The sequence below is a fragment of the Dreissena polymorpha genome, chromosome 11, assembly GCF_020536995.1.
Source record: "Dreissena polymorpha isolate Duluth1 chromosome 11, UMN_Dpol_1.0, whole genome shotgun sequence".
Classification (NCBI taxonomy): Eukaryota; Metazoa; Mollusca; class Bivalvia; order Myida; family Dreissenidae; genus Dreissena; species Dreissena polymorpha.
This window is the reverse complement of record NC_068365.1, coordinates 74,301,245-74,324,409: the sequence shown is the minus strand read 5'-3', so window position 1 is coordinate 74,324,409 and position 23,165 is coordinate 74,301,245. Positions and strand designations below refer to the sequence as shown.

Sequence of the window (23,165 nt, the reverse complement as noted above, 5' to 3'; positions counted from 1 at the left end):
TATTCCCCTATGAATACATAGTACATGCACCAAATATTGACATTCATGGTCAATGCCGAGAGCAAGTACAGTCTCAAAAGTTATTTGAACCTATAATTGTGCACAGATTACAAAAAGACACTGGATAAAATACCCATACTCCATCTGGAGTAGCACATACTTAGATTCATAGAGCATGACCAAACATAGGCCCAAAGCTACTGGCCCTTTAGTGTTTAAAGCCAAAATGCAGCTTTATTGAATTCTGTTTTCACTGTACACAAGGGAGCTAAATCCTATGCCCATATACAAGTTTGACTCCTATGTATTTGCATGTGTACTAATTGGTACAATAAAACAAACACTATCTGGACACCTGACTCTGCTGCACTCATTATGTAGATAAAAGAGACCAGAATTTGCTAAAACAATGAAGTGGCCTTATTGTTTACAAGTCTATAGTGTTGAGCAGATGTATCTTTTAAAACACCTTGGATAAAATACCATTCAAAATGAGATCACTTCATAAGAAATCACAGCACAGTTATAAAAACAATCGCGCTAGGAAAAACAAAGGTGCACTTTTCAAAAAAGGAGTATTTCCAAACTATAACTGCAGTCATGTGCGCTGTGTAGAGAAACAAGATCAAGATTCCATTCCGTTGAATTTAGACCCTGACCTGGAAAGTGTCGTGCGATTGGGTGATTCTGTGGCTAACGATGTCTTGAATGCGTGTAACCGTTCTCGAGATCCACTTGTTCTCCCTTTTAAACTGCGACCACGTCAAACAGTACCACAGCCTGAGAAACAAAGTGCAAATATATCTGACAATGAGAACATCATTGTAAACATAAGTCAGTTTGGAAACATTTTCAAGTGCATAGGGAATCACAGCTGTGATCAACCTAGCCTGGATTACAATATCACAGACAGAAAAGGACTATGTGTGGATATTAAGGTGTTATGCCACAACTGTGACTTTTGCTCAGATGAAATTCCATTATACACCAGCATCCCACAGAAGCATGGCAAGCCAGTAGGAGTCCTGAATGTCAGCTTGCTTCTTCCAGTGCTGTGCTCAAAATTGGGAAAACAGACATACAGTTACTGCTGGCCTGCCTCAATATACAGGCTCCAGACAAGAGGGGCATGCAGAGGAAGCTGAACACTGTTGCTGACCAAGTGGAAGACATGGGACGTCAGCAACTAGTGAAATATGTGAGGCGTATTTCAAACCTTGCTGGGTGTTCCGGTGAAACAGATGTGGAGTTTGATGTCGCGTATACAAGCAGACCACAAGCTGGATGTGACACCGCAACTCAAGTTTTCGCACCTGTAATTGAGAAAACAACATCTAAACACCTGCCTGTAGATCTTCACATTGAAAATAAACTTTGCAGCAAACCCAACTGTAATCATTTAGACAGATCTTGCAAAAAGAATTATTGTGACGAAACATCAATTAATCAGGCAGAGGCAATATTTCTTTAAAAATCTTTGGAAAATATCAAAAATCAAAATATTCTAAAAGTTAAGTCTGTGACCACTGATGGTAGTGCTTCACTTGCCAAAGCTATGAGGGAGCACAATGCCAAGGTACAGGAGAAAGTCCAACATTTCAAGTGCTTTATTCATAATATGCGAAATCTACACAAGCACTTGCGTTCCGCATGCATAAAGCAGCCAAAGAGAATGGATAGGCTCCTGTACTGCAAGAAATTAGCTACAGCTATCCGTACCAGAGTATGGCTCGAACTTACCAGACTGAGGAAGCTTCTGCGTGGGGACGAGTTGTACCTTGCCCGGGCTCGAGAAGCAGTCACTAATGTTCTAGATTGTTTCTCGGGGTCACACGATAGCTGCAAGCACAAATCTGTTGTCTGCACTGCACATCTGAAAGGACACAGTACAAGGTATTTTCCATATGGCAAGAATTTTGTGTTGTCAGCAGCATTGGGTGATTCTGTGGCTAACGATGTCTTGAATGCGTGTAACCGTTCTCGAGATCCACTTGTTCTCCCTTTTAAACTGCGACCACGTCAAACAGTACCACAGCCTGAGAAACAAAGTGCAAATATATCTGACAATGAGAACATCATTGTAAACATAAGTCAGTTTGGAAACATTTTCAAGTGCATAGGGAATCACAGCTGTGATCAACCTAGCCTGTATTACAATATCACAGACAGAAAAGGACTATGTGTGGATATTAAGGTGTTATGCCACAACTGTGACTTTTGCTCAGATGAAATTCCATTATACACCAGCATCCCACAGAAGCATGGCAAGCCACTAGGAGTCCTGAATGTCAGCTTGCTTCTTCCAGTGCTGTGCTCAAAATTGGGCATATCAGACATACAGTTACTGCTGGCCTGCCTCAATATACAGGCTCCAGACAAGAGGGGCATGCAGAGGAAGCTGAACACTGTTGCTGACCAAGTGGAAGACATGGGACGTCAGCAACTAGTGAAAAATCAGGAATATGTGAGGCGTATTTCAAACCTTGCTGGGTGTTCCGGTGAAACAGATGTGGAGTTTGATGTCGCGTATACAAGCAGACCACAAGCTGGATGTGACACCGCAACTCAAGTTTTCGCACCTGTAATTGAGAAAACAACATCTAAACACCTGCCTGTAGATCTTCACATTGGAAATAAACTTTGCAGCAAACCCAACTGTAATCATTTAGACAGATCTTGCAAAAAGAATTATTGTGACGAAACATCAATTAATCAGACAGAGGCAATATTTCTTAAAAAATCTTTGGAAAATATCAAAAATCAAAATATTCTAAAAGTTAAGTCTGTGACCACTGATGGTAGTGCTTCACTTGCCAAAGCTATGAGGGAGCACAATGCCAAGGTACAGGAGAAAGTCCAACATTTCAAGTGCTTTATTCATAATATGCGAAATCTACACAAGCACTTGCGTTCCGCATGCATAAAGCAGCCAAAGGGAATGGATAGGCTCCTGTACTGCAAGAAATTAGCTACAGCTATCCGTACCAGAGTACGGCTCGAACTTACCAGACTGAGGAAGCTTCTGCGTGGGGACGAGTTGTACCTTGCCCGGGCTCGAGAAGCAGTCACTAATGTTCTAGATTGTTTCTCGGGGTCACACGATAGCTGCAAGCACAAATCTGTTGTCTGCACTGCACATCTGAAAGCACACAGTACAAGGTATTTGCCATATGGCAAGAATGTTGTGTTGTCAGCAGCAGACAAACATACATTGCAGAAGGTCTTGGACAAGTACTGTGGAGTACAACAGCTAAGGGACACTGTGCAACTACACAATACTAACAGATGTGAAAACATGCACAGTAGGCTGTTTTCATATGCTCCCAAGAGCATGGTCTGGAAAACATCATTTACAGCTCTATGCTACTCCGCAAGTCTCGGTGCAAGCGTGGGCCGTGGCTTATCCTTACTTCAACTTGCTGGGCGCTGTGGCATTAATATCAAGGCAAGCGATCCGATGTACAGATATGCTATGTTCACACAGAACATAGCACGGTACCACAGTAATCGCAAACAAAAACATGAATACAAGACATCTCGATATTTAAGCCACAGAAAAAGGGCGAATAGGGCTGTACTTTCCCAGTCATTGTACAAGGCTCCAAGTAAAGTTACAAAAGAACATGACTATGGAATCAATCTTGGAAATTAAAATGTGTAAATAGAACCAAAACAATATAACAATTTAACTGTGTAGCAGCAATATTTGTAACATTAATTTTACAACAGTGACAGGTGTCCAAACTATTTATATTACCTCAAATCTTGCAACCTGAATAGCTATAATGACCATGACATAAACCTTCATGAGCACATATTTGTCTGTTGTTATTCATGTTTTGAGGCTCATAACTTAAGTGCTTGATGTTGACACAAAGTTTATTATGGCATAAATGCGACACATGCATTTTTGATGACATGGCATGTTTAGTTTCAAGAAAATATAGTGCGCTGTGAGCTTTAAGCCTTAGCCTTTTGCCGCGGAAACTACACCGCAGAACACCATAGCCGTTCGGATTGCATGCCCCCTTCCAGATGTGGCATTCATTTATTATTTGGTATTTATTATCAAATAAATGCTTCAATCTTAGTCTTTCTTCATCGGTTAGGTGTGCCATGAAGAAATATGTTGCCATGATGACTTTAAAAAAGAAGAAAACATAATTTATGTTTGCGGCATGTTACAAACCACTATTTTGCATGGTTGTCCTATCTTAACAACTTTTTCTACAAAACTGCATACTTATCTTGCTTATTTTAGTATTCAAGCTCAGAAAATGTGCAAATGTAGATGCTAGTATTAAAATATGAGTTTAAACATTGTTTTCCAGTGCAAAACCAGCACACGTGAAATTTTCCTAAAATTAGCAATGTTTTTTAACATTATTACCTCCCTTTGTTTTCCATAATCTAAACCATAGCGGTTAAAAGATATATGCTAAATTATGTTCGATTTGTTACCGCAACACATTTGTGGAATACTTGTATCAATTTTTGTATGCTAAACAGAATTTTAAAATTTTGCATTTTGCTATTAAGGGGGCAGGGGATATATTTTTGACCAAATTTCGAGGTCCGAAAGGCCGCAAACAGTCAAATCCATTTCATCAAAACAAAAAGTGACACAAGAAAGTCTTTTCATGTCAGTGTCATAACATAGGCAACATACATTGAAAATACAGTCAAACACAAGGCTGGCTTCTTCACTTGTGAAACTATGGCCCTTGATCTTTCCCCCCACCCACCTCATTTTTAATGAAAACTTAAGAAATTTGACCCATTTCATGGCATGCACAGTACATTAAAACAGAATGCAATCCTAGTTTTGGCTACATTACTCGTTAATTTCATCCCTGTGCTGTGTTTATTCACATAGAAAAGTGTCTCCCATACGTTTAGATTTTTCACAATTTACCTTCAAACTTTTGTTCTGTTTCTGCAGCGTGAAATATTGACTTCCGCCAAAAGTGAAAACCTCCTTTTTGAAGATTCAAAATTTACTTGCTAGGGAGCTGTCACGAGTTTCAATGTTTTTTTCCAAAATTTTGAGACATTCTTTCTCAAACCTAACACAAGAAATTCATCTTATAAATACCTAATTGATTTTTAAAGACCATAGGTTACCCCTACCCTAAAGATATGTAATGTTCGTGGACCCCCCTTTCACTGATATATCCCCTGCCACCTTAAGTAATGTGTAGCCTCCCAGCATTGGACAGTAAGTGATGTTTAGCCCTGACTGAGTCCTGATCAGTGGCTTTTAGTTTTAGAGGTTGAACAAAGCGGATTGTGTTGCTGATTTGCTGTTGGTATTAACAGGATCAATTAAACACATCCGAGTCAAAAATATGCAAAGCTATTGAAATTATAGTGGTATTTATTATTTTGTTAACTCCATGTGTTCTTAATGCAAGAGTGGTTATACAATGAGCCGTAAAACCAGTGGCGATATTTCTGTTTATGTATCATTGTGGAGTGGTATGTACTTGAGTGTTTTAGCACACCAGGATGACTTACATGTAACCCGTCTTTTGCACTTGCTGGAAATTCTACATGTACAGAGTAAGTGAGAGCAGACTGTGCCTGTATAAAAGCTATATAAATTTTTAAAGCGGGTACATAAGATTTTGTCAAATATTTATGAATTTATATAAACTGTGTAAAAAACTTATTATATATATATTTCAATATAAATTAAAATAAAAGTTAAGAAGAACATGTGTCAAAAAATGCTAAATAAGCCAGATATTTAATTCTGAAAATGAAAATGGCTGTATAGCTGAATTCGCCAGCATGTATACCATACATGTACGATGTGCATCTAAACTTAGTTTAACGGTTTATTTGAATTCCTGCAACGATATCTATTCATACGACACACGAACACTATCTTCGATCCTAATACAAAGACGAATGCTTCGGTTATTGTAGGAAAATATGTACGTCACTATCGGCTCGGGGCGCTAATTTGTCTTTGCTGCATTTTATGAAATTCGGCTTTAATGTATAATTTTTCTTGCCTATTTTGTGTTATTGTAACATATTTTATCAATATATTACAATTAAACACATATAAAAAATCATATATACCCGCTTTAAGTTACTATTGTGAAACAAATCTGTGTAAGGCTATGCTTTATCTTCAATGGTAAAGAACGTAACAAATCAAAATTAAATATTGGAAAAAAATGTAAACAAACAATCATTGTCTTTTTTATTTTTCTCATCTTTATGGAATGTGACATATATTTAATATTTTATTGACTTCCGTGATCTTATCAGAATTTGGTATGTTGAACAAAAGATTTATTGCTAAATTATTCTTGACATTAATTCCTGGATAAGATGTATCCAATTTACAATGTAATTTTCTTAAGACGTTTTATTTATTTATGCATGAATATATTTGTAAACCAATTCTACAGAAAGAATTTCAAATGTATTATTGAAAGAAAAAACACGCATATTACAATCATACATCATTGATTTCTAGGATCAGATATTGTAGAACTTAACTCTCTTGACTAGTAGTACATATGAGGCGTGTTCTGTGTAAAGGGGATTTAATGCATGTGTGTTAAGTCTCGTCCCTGAATTGCCTTAGCAGTTAGCTCAGGCTAATCTGCGATTAAACTTTACACTTTTATGGACTTTTAAATGGAGTCTCTTGGTAACAAAATCCAATCTCCACGGACAGCATCATCTCTGATTAGCCTGTATGGAATGCACAAGCTAATCTGGGATGACACTTTTACGCAAATGCATGAGGCCCCATTTTCTCACAGCAAGACTCATTTCCATACTATTTCTGCCAGGTTCACCGCAACAAGGACATGACGATATCTCTGAAGCTTGCTGAACCTGGCCTGGCTATGGATATGAAGGTGGCCATATACACGGTGTGCGGCACTCCTACCTATATGGCCCCAGAAATCCTCTCAGAGATTGGTAGGTTCATAAGAGGCGGCACCAAGATGGTTTTTTGTGTAGGGCTATGATTTAACATTGAATAATATAGCTATCTGAAAATAATAATAGAGTCAATATGTACTGTCATACGATCATACTATCTTAACATAAAATAAATAAGTTTAACTTTTCGTATACTATCTCACAGTCTCGTAAGTGCCTTTTTTAATTTGGAACTTTCACAGGTGACATTGTGATAGCATTGCATCATGCATTCAGTATAGAGAAATAAAGAAACTTATGTATCAAAACTGAACAAACCATACTTATCTTACATTTTTTGTACAATCTTTATACATGTAAATCATTTTAGTGACTATTTATTTTCAGACATTCGGGGTTTCATCCATAATTAATGGCTCTTAACTTTGATACAGTTTATTTTGCAATACAATTTTACCAGAAATTCTGCCATGTTTTGCTATAAACTGACACTTCGATCATGCTTTTTTAAAACCGTATTTAGGCCATAAAACCTGGCAGTCCAATGGCACATTACACTTGCGTTATTGGGTGATTAACTATGTATACTGGTAATAGACAATGGTTTTACCCATCAGCTTAAAGTGAAACATTTATACAAGTAATTCATACCATATAGCCAGGGATCATATTTTCCAGCAACATCAATCGGTCTGGATTTAAATGGGGAAAAAAGTGTCCGAAATTTTTTATCCGAAATTATGACATATTACGTTAAAATATATACCATTGATTTTGCCATTCATGAAGAGGGTGTAATACTGTACAAGTTAAATTGCCTTAAGCATTTTTTTAAACGGAACAAACGAGTTTTCTCAATTTGTTTTATCATTAGCTATTTCATTGTTGTTTCAGTAACTGTTTTATCTGACTTTTCATCGTTATTATATTATTATTATGATTAATCTGTGTAAGTCTATACCGATGTTTTAAATCGTTGTCGACTCGATACTAGCTTACAAACATGCACTGAACCAAACAAATGTCTGTGCGTAGGTTGGCTACTGGCAACAATAAAACCAAATATTGAAAAACAATTCGTGTACGTTATAGTTTGTCGAATAAACCACGGCCGATAGTTAAGATGCGTAGGGATTAAAGCACGAGTGCGAAGCACGAGTGATTAAAAACCACGCATCTTAACTTTCGGTCGTGGGTTATTCAACAACAAACACTAAAGTACACGAATGATTTCGATTCTAACACGATTTTTACTAAAGATTTATACAATGTATATTATTTTTCTTGTGTACTATTTTATGTGAAGTTCCGCTCATAAAAATAACTTTCAGCTGTTCTGTCAATCAAAACCGCAACTTTCATTCATTTATTTCCGGATTATTACGCTGGTGAAAAATGTATCGGCATGTTTTGTTTAGTTGCAGCGAGTGCTTTCAGTGTATAAGGTACGCCCACAATTATTGCAGAATATCCGATTTTTATCTTTGTTTATATGAAAGTTTACTGACTGTATCATGCATGAAATGCACAATTTCCAGAAGGATGACATCGAGGTTTTAATCTCCGAAGTAATTGTCAATGATTTTATCGTTTGGACGAGCAGACATTACGACCGATTAGTGTGCTAGGTATAAGCCAGTGAAATTATCTATTGATATTGACACTGGGTTATTCACGCTTGACTAATACACAACCGCGCGAATCTTCGTTGTTTGGGGTCATACGCTGATATTAGTCGGCTGACGAGCAATAGACTGGTCCTGACCGGTTTAGAGACTGCAGTGAATGGTTTATCACACCTTCGAGATAAGAATGTAATTAGGGTATGCTAGCATGTGCTCTGCGTAATCGATTTCATGACATGGGAATTTTAGCAAACAGAATCGGACCGACTCTTTGGGATTTTCAATCGATCTTTCATGATCCCAATCGGTCTAGGACCGACAAAACCGAAAGAAATATGATCCCTGCATATAGCAAAGTATTTTACAAGCACGTTATTCATTTTAACATTGAGGCTATACACATGGCATTTCTGTAGCCTATTGCCTGTGTAATATTTTAGAGTGTCTCTAAATATGCACACTCTTGTATTAAGTTTGTCTCTAAATTTTCGGACTCCTGTATTTTGTAAAAAAAAATTGAATCTACATTTTTTGACACAAACTATATTTATTTGTGTTTTCAAGTGTTTAAAACTAGAAAGAGTAATCATCATGTAAGTAATATTTTTTGTTGCCCAGGTTACGGTCTGGAGGTGGACATGTGGGCGGTGGGCGTGATAACGTACATCCTGCTGTGTGGGTTCCCACCTTTCCGAAGCCCCGACCGCAACCAGACAGAGCTGTTTGAGTTCATCAAGGCGGGAGAATACGAGTTCCTCAGTCCCTACTGGGACAACATCTCTAGTAAGAGGGCCCTTTATTTAGGCCTTTCTCCTGGCCATTTTGGCAAAAGAACTCCATTTGCAAACTTTAAGACACAAGTGACGTGAAACCTCAAAAGTTCACATTACAAGAATGCATGTTGGTCAGATTTACCAAATGTCTGACAAGATTCCAACCTATTCAGAAAATATGTCTGACTTTTCCTTCTTATGTTTTGCATTATCAAGGGCAGTCATGGCAAAATTAATTTTTTCCCACTTTTACAGCGAAATCGGTTGATTAAAGCCCCGTTTATTAAATTTCATCTATAATCAACGGCAAGGCTATAATCAATGGCACGAAATGACGTCATCAACTGCCGAACCGGGACTACTTTTTCCCACGCAACTCGTCACCTGTATTTGCCAAGTGCATCAATAAGAAAAACAATCTCAAAAGATTGTCAATCTTAATGACCTTAAAACAAAGAAAAGTAGCAAAAAAACGTGTTTTTTGTCTTTTTTTATTTTATTAAAACCTATCGTATTAGGTAAATTTAACACTATGCAAATAGGTTCTGTTGTTGTTGCTCCCCTTTGAAGAAGTCAGTTCGAGTTGCTCCCCTTTGACCGTAGAAAACAATCGTCTGGACCAAGAAATCCTGTGTTAATTTACAAGCTGTACTCGGATATGCGTCCATCTGATTTTTCTTCAAAGCATCTTTTAAACCTGGCAATACGCACAAATGACACTGCATCCCAGTGGTTCTTGCGTCAACAATTGGGTGTCAACAAGCTAGGTCAGATGCTGAAGGCCATGGCAAAAGACGCCGGCTTTCTCAAGCACAAGAGAATAACGAACCACTCAGTTCGCAAATTCCTGGTCCAAAAACTTCGAAATGCAAACATTCCACCCACTGAAACCATGGCCATAATAGGGCACAAAAATGTCCAGTCCATATCCAATTATTCCAACATATCTGTTAAACAGCAGCAAAAGTGTTCATTCTTGCTCAGTCCAGGAAATGTAACAATCCAACAGATTCCTCTTGTTCACTTTCATGCACCGAAACTATGGCCGAAATGCAGCCTAGACAACCAGTGTCTACCGTCGAACAAGTTGATCTTGATGTTCGCCCCACCCAGTCACTTCACCAGCAAATGTCTTTCTCTAGTTCGAACAACTTTGCCTCACACTTTTTGGTGCCACTTTCCACATTCGTTAATGTATATAATGAGCTTAACTCCAAGTAATCTTATGTTATTTCGTCACGATATAACCACATATTATAACAAAGAAGCAAATATTGTGCACCTCGTGATCGACTTGATAGTTTGATATCGAAAGTGAATTGTGTGTGGTGTTAGGCTACGTTGTAAACAAATGTAGTTCCGTGTATATAACAACTTAATGTCATATTGATATTATAAAACTTTAAGATTTGCAATTCAATATGATTAAATTTGTAATTAATAACGCTCGACTCTTTGTTACAGAACGATATTCTGATTTTTAATAAAAATGATTATTTGATAAGCGGTTATATTTGGAACGCGGAGTAAAACACTGACCTTGGTTACATTACAGCCATTATCAAAGTACGACAAACACTCATGAAAACTTATTTTGTTTAAATAAAAAAAGTTTACTGAATAAAAAGTGGGATAAATAGAATGATAGGTTAGTGTTGATTATAGATCAGGTTTATCATGCTCGGCACGAAAACGAAAAAGCACTCGCCAAGGCTCGTGCTTTTTGTTTTCTAAGCCTCGCATGATAAACCTGATCTATAATCAACACTAACCTATTATTCTCTATTTATCCCACTTTTACAGCGAATTCGGTTGATTAAAGCCCCGTTGATTGAATATGATCTATAATCAACGGCAGGAAATGACGTCAATATTTCGACGAAATGACGTCATAAATCCAGCGAAATTATCCAGTCAAACTAATTTTGTTTAAACAGAAAGGTTTACAAAATAAAGTGTGGTAAATAGAATAATAGATTAGTGTTGATTATAGATCAGGTTTATCATGCTCGGCACGAAAAGGAAAAGCACTCGCCAAGGCTCGTACTTTTTGTTTTCTAAGCCATGCATGATAAACCTGATCTATAATCAACACTAACCTATTATTCTCTATGTTCTGTATAACCCTTTCCCGCTCAGAAGCAAAGTGGAAATGGCTACATGCAACCAGCATTAAGCCTGAACAGCCGTCAAGTGACTTGCAGTCTTTTCAGGTTTAATGCTTTTTGTTGCTCAGCAGTATCTTACAGTTGAAAATAGAGGCTTTAAATCTTGAATTGATTAAGATAGGTATCAACTTTAATTTGATATGCCTAGGAACTATAAACATGTCAAAGTGATACTTCATATGGAAATGGTTGATTTTCAAGATTTTTTGGACATTTGTTTGGAGTTTTTCTGGCCAAATACTGGAAAAAGGCTATTTTGTTTATAATGATGGAGGAGTGTAAAATTTCTTTGTCATCTATATACTCATGATGTTTAAAGTGGACAGACCATTTATATGCTTAATCCTCTAGTGTTTCATGACAGTTTTCATCTTTGCCTGAAGTTTTTTTCAGCCTTTATGTATTGAAACTATCTCATTTTAATTTATTTCCTTGTTTTGAAGATAAGCATACATTTCTTAGACGATTTGTTCATATAAGACGCAAATATGTATTATTTTAAGTGAAGCAATAAACCATTTGATTTTATGAAGAATTTCCATATTAATCCTGTTGTGTTTGTATTTTTATGAGAAATACTGTACCAATCTTTCATGTGCTAAGGATCTGATAGAGCATCTCCTGGTTGTGAACAAGAAGCGACGTTACACTGCTATCGACGTTCTGTGCCATCCCTGGATCTTGTGTGGGGGCGACGTATCGGGTATGGATGGGGCGCGCATTGAGGAGCTAAAAAAGACGTCCCGGAAAGAGCTCGAGACTCAGGCCGCTCTCAATCTCGAGTCTTATCAGAAAATAAAGGAGAAGCTTTAACAGGATGAGTGGTGACAAACAATATCGAGTATAAGAGGTTGTGTCTCTAGGGACTAAGTGTTAGGTTTAACACAAATGTTATAGATTTTGTTACTTTGATTTAAAAAAATAATATTTTTAAACCGTGATCTTTGTTACTTATAAGAATTAAAGTATTTTTCGGCAACTGTTGTACGTTGAAGATAGTCAGTATTTAAATATGAGAATACATGATTGTACTTGTAGATAAATGTTTATATGTTGTTGATAATGATGTTTTGTTTTTGTATCACTTTTGTTTTGTAGAGTAATAGTAAAGAAACAATGCTTTTTTGCGGGCAACATATCAAACATGTATTTTTATATACAGAAATGATTTATCATGTATAAGAAGGTATCTTTCATTACCTGCAGTTTATGCAAATCATTCTTATGATAAATTGCTTTGAGGTCTCACTGTATCCCGACCTTTTACAAAAAATGAGCTGCATCTTAAAGTTGCACCTGCAATGTGAGTGATTTTGTTGTTGTTAAGTATACAGTTACAACTGGTTAACTCCTTTGTTAATCAGGAATGACAGATCATATGTTATTAACTGGGATTTTTTTTTGAAACACAAAACCAAAGGTAATATTTGTTGTGGCTGGTACATAGTATAAATTTGCGTCCATGTATTTTAACCTCCGTCCACATTAAATTGTTGCAAATTATATATATATATATATATATATATATATATATATATATATATATATATATATATATATATATATATATATATATATATATATATATATATATATATATATATATATATATGGCTTTAGTCAAACCTTGTTAATACTCTAGAGGCCACATTTATCGTCCAATTTTCATGAAATTTAGTCAGAAGATTGGCCTCAATGATATCTTAGAGGTGTTGGAAAATGGTTATGATTGCTTGAAAAACATGGCTGCCAAGGGGCGGGGCATTTTTCCTTATATGGCTTTAGTAAAATCTTGTTAACACTCTAGAGGCCACATTTATTGTCCGATCTTCATGAAACTTGGTCAGAAGATTTATCCCAATAATATCTTGGATAAGTTTTAAAATGATGCCGGTTGGTTGAAAAACATGGCCGCAAAGGGGCGTGGCATTTTTCCTTTTATAGCTATTGTTAAACCTTGTTAACACTCACTCTAGAAGCCACATTTATTGTCAGATCATCATGAAACTTGGTCATAAGATTTGCCCCAATGATATCTTGGACAAGTTGGAAAATGATTCCAGTTGCTTGAAAATCATGGCCTACAGGGGGGACGGAAATTTTTCCTTATACGGTTTCATGAATCTTCGTGAAACTTTGTCAGAATATTTGTTTAAATGATATCTTGGATGTTTATAAAAATGGCTCTGGTCTGTTGAAAAATGTGGCTGCCAGGGTGTTCACTAGTCATGAAGGTTGGTTAAAACATTTGTTCTAATGACATCTATCTGACAGGCCCTCTTGTTTACACCAATTGGCAATACACTTCAGGGCTATAAACACAACATGATGAATTACGAATTGAATCTAAAACTGGCCACAGAAAGTAAATAAAAACCGCAGCAAAAATGCCGATTTTTTTAAACAAATGTATGTTATGTTGAGACGAAATTAAATTGCATAAAGGATTTTACTTGAGCACATTTACATTAATATATATATATATATATATATATATATATATATATATATATATATATATATATATATATATATATATATACTTTGGTTGCAACAGCTTCTGAAACCTGTGTCCACATATTTTACTGACAATGTACTTTTTTGACCGTCGTTTTCTAAATTATGAACATGTAAAGAAATACAAAATGATCCATTCACTTTTCAAAACGAAAAAAATGTTATTGTTTAGAAGAAAAATTAAGAATTACATTATATAGGATACATTTGTATTATTAAGTATCGACACGAACGTTGTCGTTTAAACAACACAGTTGTTTATGTCCCTATCCAATTCAATCCTAAATGTTACATGTTGTATTATCAATTTGTATAGAGAGCGGCCGCACGGCTGTATCAAAAGTTGGGTATTGTCAGTGTTAAGTTATCGAGATGTCCAATGCGACTTAAACAACAATAATTGGTAAAATATATCTCATAGTCATTGTATTGCTCTTGAAATATGTGTTTACTTTCAAGCTACCGAAATAATGTTTTTTTGATCGTATTACTACTTTTAGAACTGAACAAAGTTGGACCTGAGTGGCATTGACATTCTAATGAACACATCAGAAGACGCTCTATCGTTAGGGAGCGCACAGGACCGTCTGCAATATTTATTAGTAACCCATGGAAGAAAATCCAACGAACTTAAGTCTGAATGTGAAAAAATTAGTAAGAAAATACGGGATGTCCATGGCGTTGTAGATGTGTATTCTACAGTTCATAGAGAAAAAAGCGAGGCACGTGTTGTATTTGTCGTGAGTCACACTGGTGAAAATTTAAAACAATATATGGATGAAGCATTTAAGGGTCGGGACACAATTGATTACGTTACAAAGGCTGTTGATTGCTTCCAAACTTGTAATGTAGCTGAATCAGAGGATATACAAGAACAAGATGAGGAAATGTTACGTCTGTGCATTTGCAAGATCTCTAAGGGCTTATACGTCAAACATAGTCGTCAGTCTTTTATTCAAGGATGCATAATCAACCTGGCCGGTGCATATGAACTTAGGTTGGTATTTTATGTTCATGCGAAGGGTTATATACCTATTGACGAAGATCCATTTGAAAAGTCATATGAAGGCATCCCTGTATCTGTTCGAGAAGGGTCATTCGTACCATTTGGGAAACATGCCACTGATTTTCATGACCATATTCGCATGGGCTGTCAAATTGAAGGTAAATCTACTGGAACACTTGGTGTTTTTTTGGAACACAGTTAGTACGGAAAATGTGGCATCACATGTGCCCACGTATTAATGGACGAACGCCAAATGCGTTCGTGTATAAATAGAAATGGAAATATTCGATTCTTAAACAATGCCACTGATAATAAAGTATGGCAGCCGAATCAACCACATGATATAGGCAAAGTGAAGGAGATATTTGTCAAAGAAAATCTCGCTAAAAAGCCCGGTGTTGACATCGCAATTGTTCAATTACAGGAAAGACTTCCCCGTTGTGGACGATTTCCAGTTCCGAAACAAACTTCTGATGTTGGTAAATGTTACATGTTTATTAACATGCATGTACTGTCATCACTTTAAGTTGTCAGACCATAAAAATTATAATGTTATTTTTACATAATAAGATCCAAACTAATATTTCTTGAACAGTGTTGTAATTTTTTGTTAAAATTTGGGTCCGGTATGGGGACCCATCTTCGATTCCCAATTGAAGGTTTCCAAAACATGAATATTTTTTTTAAAGTCTTTATATGTCGATTATCTCCAAATCCAGCTCTAAAAGTTGAACATTAGAAAATAAATTATTGAAATAATTTTTATTATAAAATTTAAAGTATTTGTTATATAGAATAAACAACATTAATTTCCCAATTTTAGTCAAAAGTACATGATATTTACCAATCCAAATGGACTGGGCCCCATTCCAAAAATTGTGAAAAAAACACTGCTTGAAGACACATTGCCAAAAATTTAGAAATAAAAAACATCATACATATTGCATAGCTGTTCAGATATTTTCTTTTTGTAATATTTGTCGAATGATATTGATCAATGACAGTGTTAGTGTGCTTGGAAATGCCACGCTGTAAATCATTTATAACTTAAAGATATCTTTTTAATGAATTTAAATTATTTCAAATAGTGATTGTGCTACAGATGACTGCCCCTATGTTGAACTTATATCACTGAGTATACATATTAGCATTTGATATGCTGTAGTATGAACATAAAATTATTTAAACTTGAAATTTAATAACATGTTCAAAATATGATATTTGTGATATTATCATTGTATTTAACACCTTTCTGTATGGAATCATTTCAAGATGTCTGAACGCTCATTGCACATATTAATTAAAACAGTGATTTTCAAAAGCAACCAGATTATCATAATTGGCACAAATTTATCTAATGCAGTAGGTAATGACATGTTACAAAAACAAAAATACATTTTTTGGGGTCAGAAAGACGATTATATCAACTGCATTAGGCTATGAGTAAAGCCATTGTTCATAAAAGGTACACATTATTTACACACATGATACAAATGCAATCGTCCTGTCTACTGACTTCTGCATTTTAATGCCTCCGTTATGGTAGCATATAGCAGGCGCACTGTCTGTCCATCGGTCCGTTCGGCATTATCAGGAGGTTTTTAATGCCCACGGATCGAAATATATATAGGGGGTATATTGTTTTTGGTCTGTCTGTCATTGTATGTGTGTGTCTGTCCCAAAACTTTAAACTTGCTAATAAAATGAAAACTCTTGGGTCTATGTTCTTTAAACTTCACATGTGCGTGCATCTCATTGAGATCTACTATCAAACATGGTTTGAGTTCACTATTTTAAAGGTCAAGGTCACTGTGGCCTTTACATTCAAAATATAACATTGTTTCTAAGGGTGCTGGAAGTTTCGGTAAATGACAGGTTCGGTAAATTGATTTATATAGTAAATACCGTGGAGGGTTCGGTAAATTGATTTTTATAAAATCTAAAATAGCTGCCATGTGGCTTCAATGCACAGTAGGGGGCATAGTGTTTCACAAACACAGCTCTTGTTTATGCAAAGCTTTTAGATATTGAGCTGATTGTTTATATGTGGATCCACCTACATGGCCTACAGATGAAGTGTCAATATGGTCCGGTCCGTTGATTTTTAACGAAGATACAGGCCCTTGACTGATATAAATTTCTGCCAAGGGAAGTATTAAGCTTTAAAGGGAGATAAATTGTATTTATCATTCGGCGGTTTCAATGTAATTTTGGCAAGGGATGAAATATTTGTTTAAAGGGATAAAATCCAAGGTAGGAACGTCTATGAATAAAAAGTAAAAGGCATGGAGAATTGAGACAACAGTGGTCATAGAAATTTTCTCTATAATAACCGTATTCTGGTTTTTGTATGCAACGCTTTTAAATATTGAGCTAATTGTTGGTATGCGAGTCCACAAACATGCCCTATGGATGAATTGTGAAATTCGTTCCGGTTCATTTATTTGTGATGAAGTTATGGGCATTGGACTTAAACAAATTATGTTTAATAACCGTTTTCTGGAGGGTTTTTGTCGAAACGCTTTCAGATATTGAGCTGATTTTTTAAGTGAGTCTTCCTACATGGACTACTGATGAAATATGAAATTCGTCCCAGTCCAGTGATTTTTGGCGAAGTAATGTCCTTGGACATTGATTTTTTTCTATGATAAATATGGATGTTTTTAACTTATTTTTAATTAACTGCATTTTAACCTTTTTCCGGCGTTTTTTTTTACGCAAAGCTTTCAGATATTGAGCTGATTTTTTGGTATTTGAGTTTACCTACATGATTTAAGATGATGTGTGAGCGTTTGGGTCTATTGTTTTTTCGGCTTTCTTCTGGGCTTTGTTTTCTCTAAAATAGCTGTTGTTTGACTTCAAAGCGCAGTAGGGGGCAATGTGTTTCACAAACGCAGATTTTGTTCTTTCTGGTTTTATGACTTTCATCCAGTTGTTAAATCACGTTTGTGTACATACGAGTTACAACTTATTGGTAGAATTCTCTAAGTGCAAGTGTCAGAAAAAATTAAGTGAATTATTTTAAGAAATGATTTAGTGTTGGATAAAATTAGTTTCCTGAAAAAAGTCAATTCTTAAACAGGTAATATACTGAAAGACAGAGTCGAGCCAGGACAATTTGTCGCTTCTCGTTAAGTATGTATATCCATCATGTAACAGATTAATATCATTGTTGCAGTATACACAGTCAGCAGATACAAAGTTATCCAGTTCATAATAAGTAACAAATATTTTTTTACTTTATTGGTCTATTATTATTTATCTTGGACATGTATATTTTTTTCTTATTCATGATAGCTGATAAACATATTATTGTAACCGTATATGTTTTGTTGTGTCCATATCAAATGTGCATCAACTTAGAAAGCATCTGTATATAAATTCAATTTTTACTTTTTTATTAACTTAATATAATAATGTCGCATGACATGTTTTACATGGTTATTCAAATTAATTACAATTTACGAACATTTTCATTTTCTTCTTTTCAGATTATCAATTTACATCCGGAAGGGTGTTTGACAAAGGAAAACCTGAGGGTGTGTGTTGGAAATTCGGAAGTGTAACAGACTATACCAGAGGCAAAATTCTGAAAGCACCAATATCTTCATTTCCAATAAAAATTGAGGGGGAGGAACCACTGAAATATGAATTATACGACCAAATTATGGTGCGTTCCATTGAAAATAAGCCGTTCGCTCAGAAAGGAGATTCCGGTGGCCCAGTTTTTGTTAACGACAGCAATGATGAAGTTGTTTGTATCGGAATTGTTCTAGGTGGTGTAATTTTCTCTGACATAGCTCTGGTAACACCAATAAGTAGCATAATGCAGGTATTAGGTTCATCCCAACTCCTATCATTTAGTCCACCAAAAATACCAAAGGTTATAGATGTATCACATCATGATGCAAAATTGAACGGTTGCAAACAAAATGCCGTTGTTCGTAAACGAGCTCATGTAAACAAAGGCGCAGAAGAGGATAAAAAGGAAATATTGAAAAAATCTAGACAAAACGATCATACTTGATATGTTATCAAAGCAACGAAGGTTAATATTCCGCACAAAATATAAAAACATTTTGATGAAATTCTCTATTATGTAGCGATGTTATACATAACGACATCAAAGTTAGTGGTGCGTGCAGAAAAATCACATTGTAAAAGATTAGAACGCCAGTGTCAAGCAATGTTGATTAACCTAATATTGCTATGAAAGAAATGCTTATGAATCCCACAGATATATTGTAAATTGGTGAGTTGCGTAAATAGTGGTGATGCTTAATGGTGAAAAAGCACCTTGTAAAATAAAACCCAATATGTTTCGTAATACTAATTAGTATCCATGTATTTTGAAACAACTTATATCCGACATGTATTGTAAATATGGAGAGAATATGCGTTTTGGGCAGAGTTGTAATAAGTTAATCCAGTTAGGCCAAGAAAATGGTAATATGGCAAGCTTTAACGATTCCTATTGTTGATTGTGTGCTGAAGCTTATAAACTGCCTCATTCCCGGAACATACAGTGCATTCTATTTATCCAGTTCGTACAAAATTCCATTTTAAAGCATTCACTTTTTTAAAGCGCAAGTTTCTAACATACTTCCGATTGCGTGCATACTACCTGAAAACATAGTCTTCTTATTCGCTTTATTTCTAGTCAATGATTTTTTAAACGATGCAGTAACGCTGAACATATGCTACTTGTAAATTTATGTTATCCGTCTTGATTTAAATTCAGATACGGCTGAATCGACTTTTACAAAATGAAATTTGTTCAAGCTTACTTCATTCGGTTAAGCTGTTTAAAAACTAGAGTGGGTATGTGTTGGTTTTAAATTCGTATGAATATGTGGACACTGCAGTCTACAGTTTTTCTACGTTTTGAGATTATTCACAAATTGAATTAATACAATTGTGTGGTTATAATCTTAACATAGTTGTTTGATGTTGATAAATAAACTAATATGAAGGCATACAGATTTATTAATTTATTTTTAAATATTATCTCTGATAAAATAGTTATTTGCTCAGAGAATAGGCCGCTAATCACCAAGTGTTATTAAATGGAAACAAAAAGTTTGTCTCTTTTTTAAATATATCACACAATTTACAATACCAAGGTTGTATAAACATTGTATACGTTGTTATAACTTTCAAGACACTAAGATTGTATACGTTTATTTAACTTTAAAATGATACGTACTATTTGTATATATTTATGTCGATGGGGACTATGTAACTCGGACAATCGATATCCTGAAAGATTAGTTGGTGACATTTAATTTATATCATTTCCAAAGCCGAAAAGAGATCTTGAGAAGTGTAAGAGATGTATAAATAAATGCGGTCGTCACCACGAACAACTGAACGTCAACACTGTCAAAGAAAATTATAATATATTTTTATCGGATATACTAGCAGATTTAAATAGTTTATGTTATCGATCTGATTATCACATAATATTTCACGTTTTTAAAAATAGTTTTATCAGTTACAAGGTCATTAATATACAGAAGCGAGGTTCATCTGCAACGGCCACCGGAAAAACTTTGCGAAACCGAAATTTCGCAAACTTAAGTAACCTTTTTCTTGAAGATTTGCTTATTTGTGATAAAGTATAAGATAACAGTCTTACTTGTGATTAATAATTGGTTATTTTTGCTTAAATCACGCGTTTTTTTCACTATGAACTTTATATGCAAAGTTGGGAATCCTATGGGATTTTTGAATTTCCCATGGGATTTTTCTTTAACCCATGGGAATTTCGGTTTTTCCCATGGGATTTTTCTCCAGCTTTTTTTATGGGACAAAAAATCCCATGGGATTTTCAAAAAAATAAAACACGTTCGTTTAGGCTAAGTTATCGATTTTAAGATTTGTTAAAGCATTTGTGCTTATTTTGGTTCAATTTTCGTTGATATAAAAAAAATCCCATTTTTTTATGGGAAAAAAAATCCCATGGAATTTTATCTGATTTTTAGAGATTTATTCATGTGACGTTCAAAAACACTACATTTCAACAAATGATGAACCATTCTCGCGATTTTAACGCGTTAAATCGTGTTTTAAAAAATTAAAAAATCCCATGGGTTTTTTCACCCGTGGGATTTTTCTTCCATGGGATTTTTTTTCCAATGGGATTTTTTTAGATATAAGTTTCTGAAAGCTATATAATAATAATAAAAACAAAAATAATAATAATAATAATAATAACAATAATAATAATAATAATAACAATAATAATCGTGCTCAATATGAGTAATTTGTACTTTTAAGCGACTAACATTTTTATGCGAGCCGATCGTCGAGTCCGAATGGTGAGAATGACATCAATTTACCAGTACAAATAAATCTCACTTGTGTAGAGAACGCTACCGTACTATACAAATAATCTTGATAACAATTAATATCATTTCTCGACTGAAAATGAAAACAGTATGGGTATTGATGTCAGCAATATGATAAATATTGACAAAATGAAAAACCTTGACAATAATTCCGTGTCGAATACGCATTGGATTATAGCAATCAAATTCATATAAGCATTGATAAGATACTATGCGAAAATGGGTCTTATGTCATATACGACCAGCGTAGCTCCATTCCGTATTGTTCGGTATTAAGTCACGTCAAGTTTCGTGGTCGAATTATAGCATGATAATTATTTTCACATTACGCGAATCATATGAGTTTCCCTATATATATTGTATTTGTGTTACACTATTGTGCGATGATGAAAATTGTTTGGATTTTTCGAAACACGCTTTCCTGATTGTGTTAATATAAGCTATGCATTACCGAATGCGGTTGACGGTTAACACAGATAAAATAGAATGAGATAACCGTTATATAATGATGGAACACACAAAATGCAAGAGCGCCCAATATTTATTATTCTATTTGATATACATGTATACACACATCGGCCATCTTCATATAGTTTCACAGACTTTTAAAAGACGTCATCATATTCAATGTTGCGTCAACTTCACGAACTAAGAGAATGTTTAGGTGTTTTTTAGTTTTTTATTCCATGTTATACACAGTTGCAGTATTTCATTGTCTGGTGAATACAATTGTTCCTCTCAATATTTATATCACATATGCTGTCGATTTGATTTCATCAGAATAAGTCAGCGAACACTCAGAAAAAACCCTGAAAACAGTGAAAATTATCCACTATACTATTCATTTTTCGATCATAGACGTTTTTGTTTTAATATTGGGATAAAAAGAAAAAACAATCAGTGATTTGATTCTGATTATTGTGAAATGAGAAATAATTATTATTCCAGCCCAAAAAGTACACACCATATACATAACATAATTGATTTGGTAAACAATAATTCGAGAACATAATAAATATCATGCGAAAAATATAAAATAATGGAACATTTTACATTTTATATCGTTAATATATGTGTATATCTAATTAGTGTGAATAGTGAATGTTTTAAGATTTTTGGTACAAAAAAGGTGTATTATTTTAAAGATTTGCACTAATCTTAATAGATTAAATTCAAATCAATTCAATAAACGATGACAAATTCAATAGTGATACTTCTGTATACTTCTGGATAACACTTTAATCGGCTTAGCAAATCGACTAGGTTAAAATATGTTTCTTTTCTGCAAATACACGTTAATATTTAACCCAACAATACAGTCACTTATAACCTTTTCCAGACGCGGCACGTCTACGGTACATAGTTTACGGTGACACTGTGCATATGATGAAAATGCACTAATTTAACGAAGTACCTGCGCAGGCGTGAAAATAATTACACCCAACATATATCCACGATGGAGACACTCTATTATATTATATTATATTATATTATATTATATATATTATAGTATATTATAGTATAGTATAGTATGGTAGGGTAGGGTAGGGTAGGGTAGGGTAGGGCAGGGCAGGGCAGGGCAGGGCAGGGCAGGGCAGAGCAGAGCATATATAAAAATGTGCGTACAAATTATTTTGGTTTTTCGTTTTTGATGGCCTATCTGACGGCATATTCACAGAAAAAAAGACGATAAAACCTACGTGATATGAAATCATACTCATTGTTTACTTTGCGAAAATTATAATATAATAGATATACAATGTACCACAATTGTATCGTATCGTAACGAAGAGCTTTGATCTTGGTGATCGTGT

The 23,165-nt window shown here is 34.9% G+C and overlaps 2 protein-coding genes across 3 annotated transcripts; both read left to right on the top strand.

Moving 5' to 3' along the window:
* The first annotated feature begins 306 nt into the window (after positions 1–306).
* On the top strand, positions 307–12,291 carry LOC127849938 (uncharacterized). Its single transcript, XM_052382681.1, has 5 exons — positions 307–938; positions 2,195–3,445; positions 6,816–6,948; positions 9,156–9,320; positions 12,092–12,291. The coding sequence occupies exons 1-5, from the start codon at positions 492–494 to the stop codon at positions 12,289–12,291; spliced, it is 2,196 nt and encodes a 731-aa protein (XP_052238641.1). The 5' UTR covers positions 307–491.
* A 2,203-nt stretch (positions 12,292–14,494) lies between these two features.
* Positions 14,495–19,187, top strand: LOC127850406 (uncharacterized). Of its 2 annotated transcripts, none has more exons than XM_052383432.1 (3): positions 14,495–14,992; positions 15,426–15,480; positions 18,493–19,187. In XM_052383432.1, exons 1-3 carry the CDS (start codon positions 14,535–14,537, stop codon positions 18,565–18,567), a joined length of 588 nt encoding a protein of 195 aa, XP_052239392.1. In that variant the 5' UTR covers positions 14,495–14,534; the 3' UTR covers positions 18,568–19,187. The 2 variants fall into 2 exon arrangements, with proteins under 2 accessions (XP_052239392.1, XP_052239391.1); XM_052383431.1 differs by having other exon boundaries at positions 14,495–15,159.
* The last annotated feature ends 3,978 nt before the right edge of the window (positions 19,188–23,165 follow it).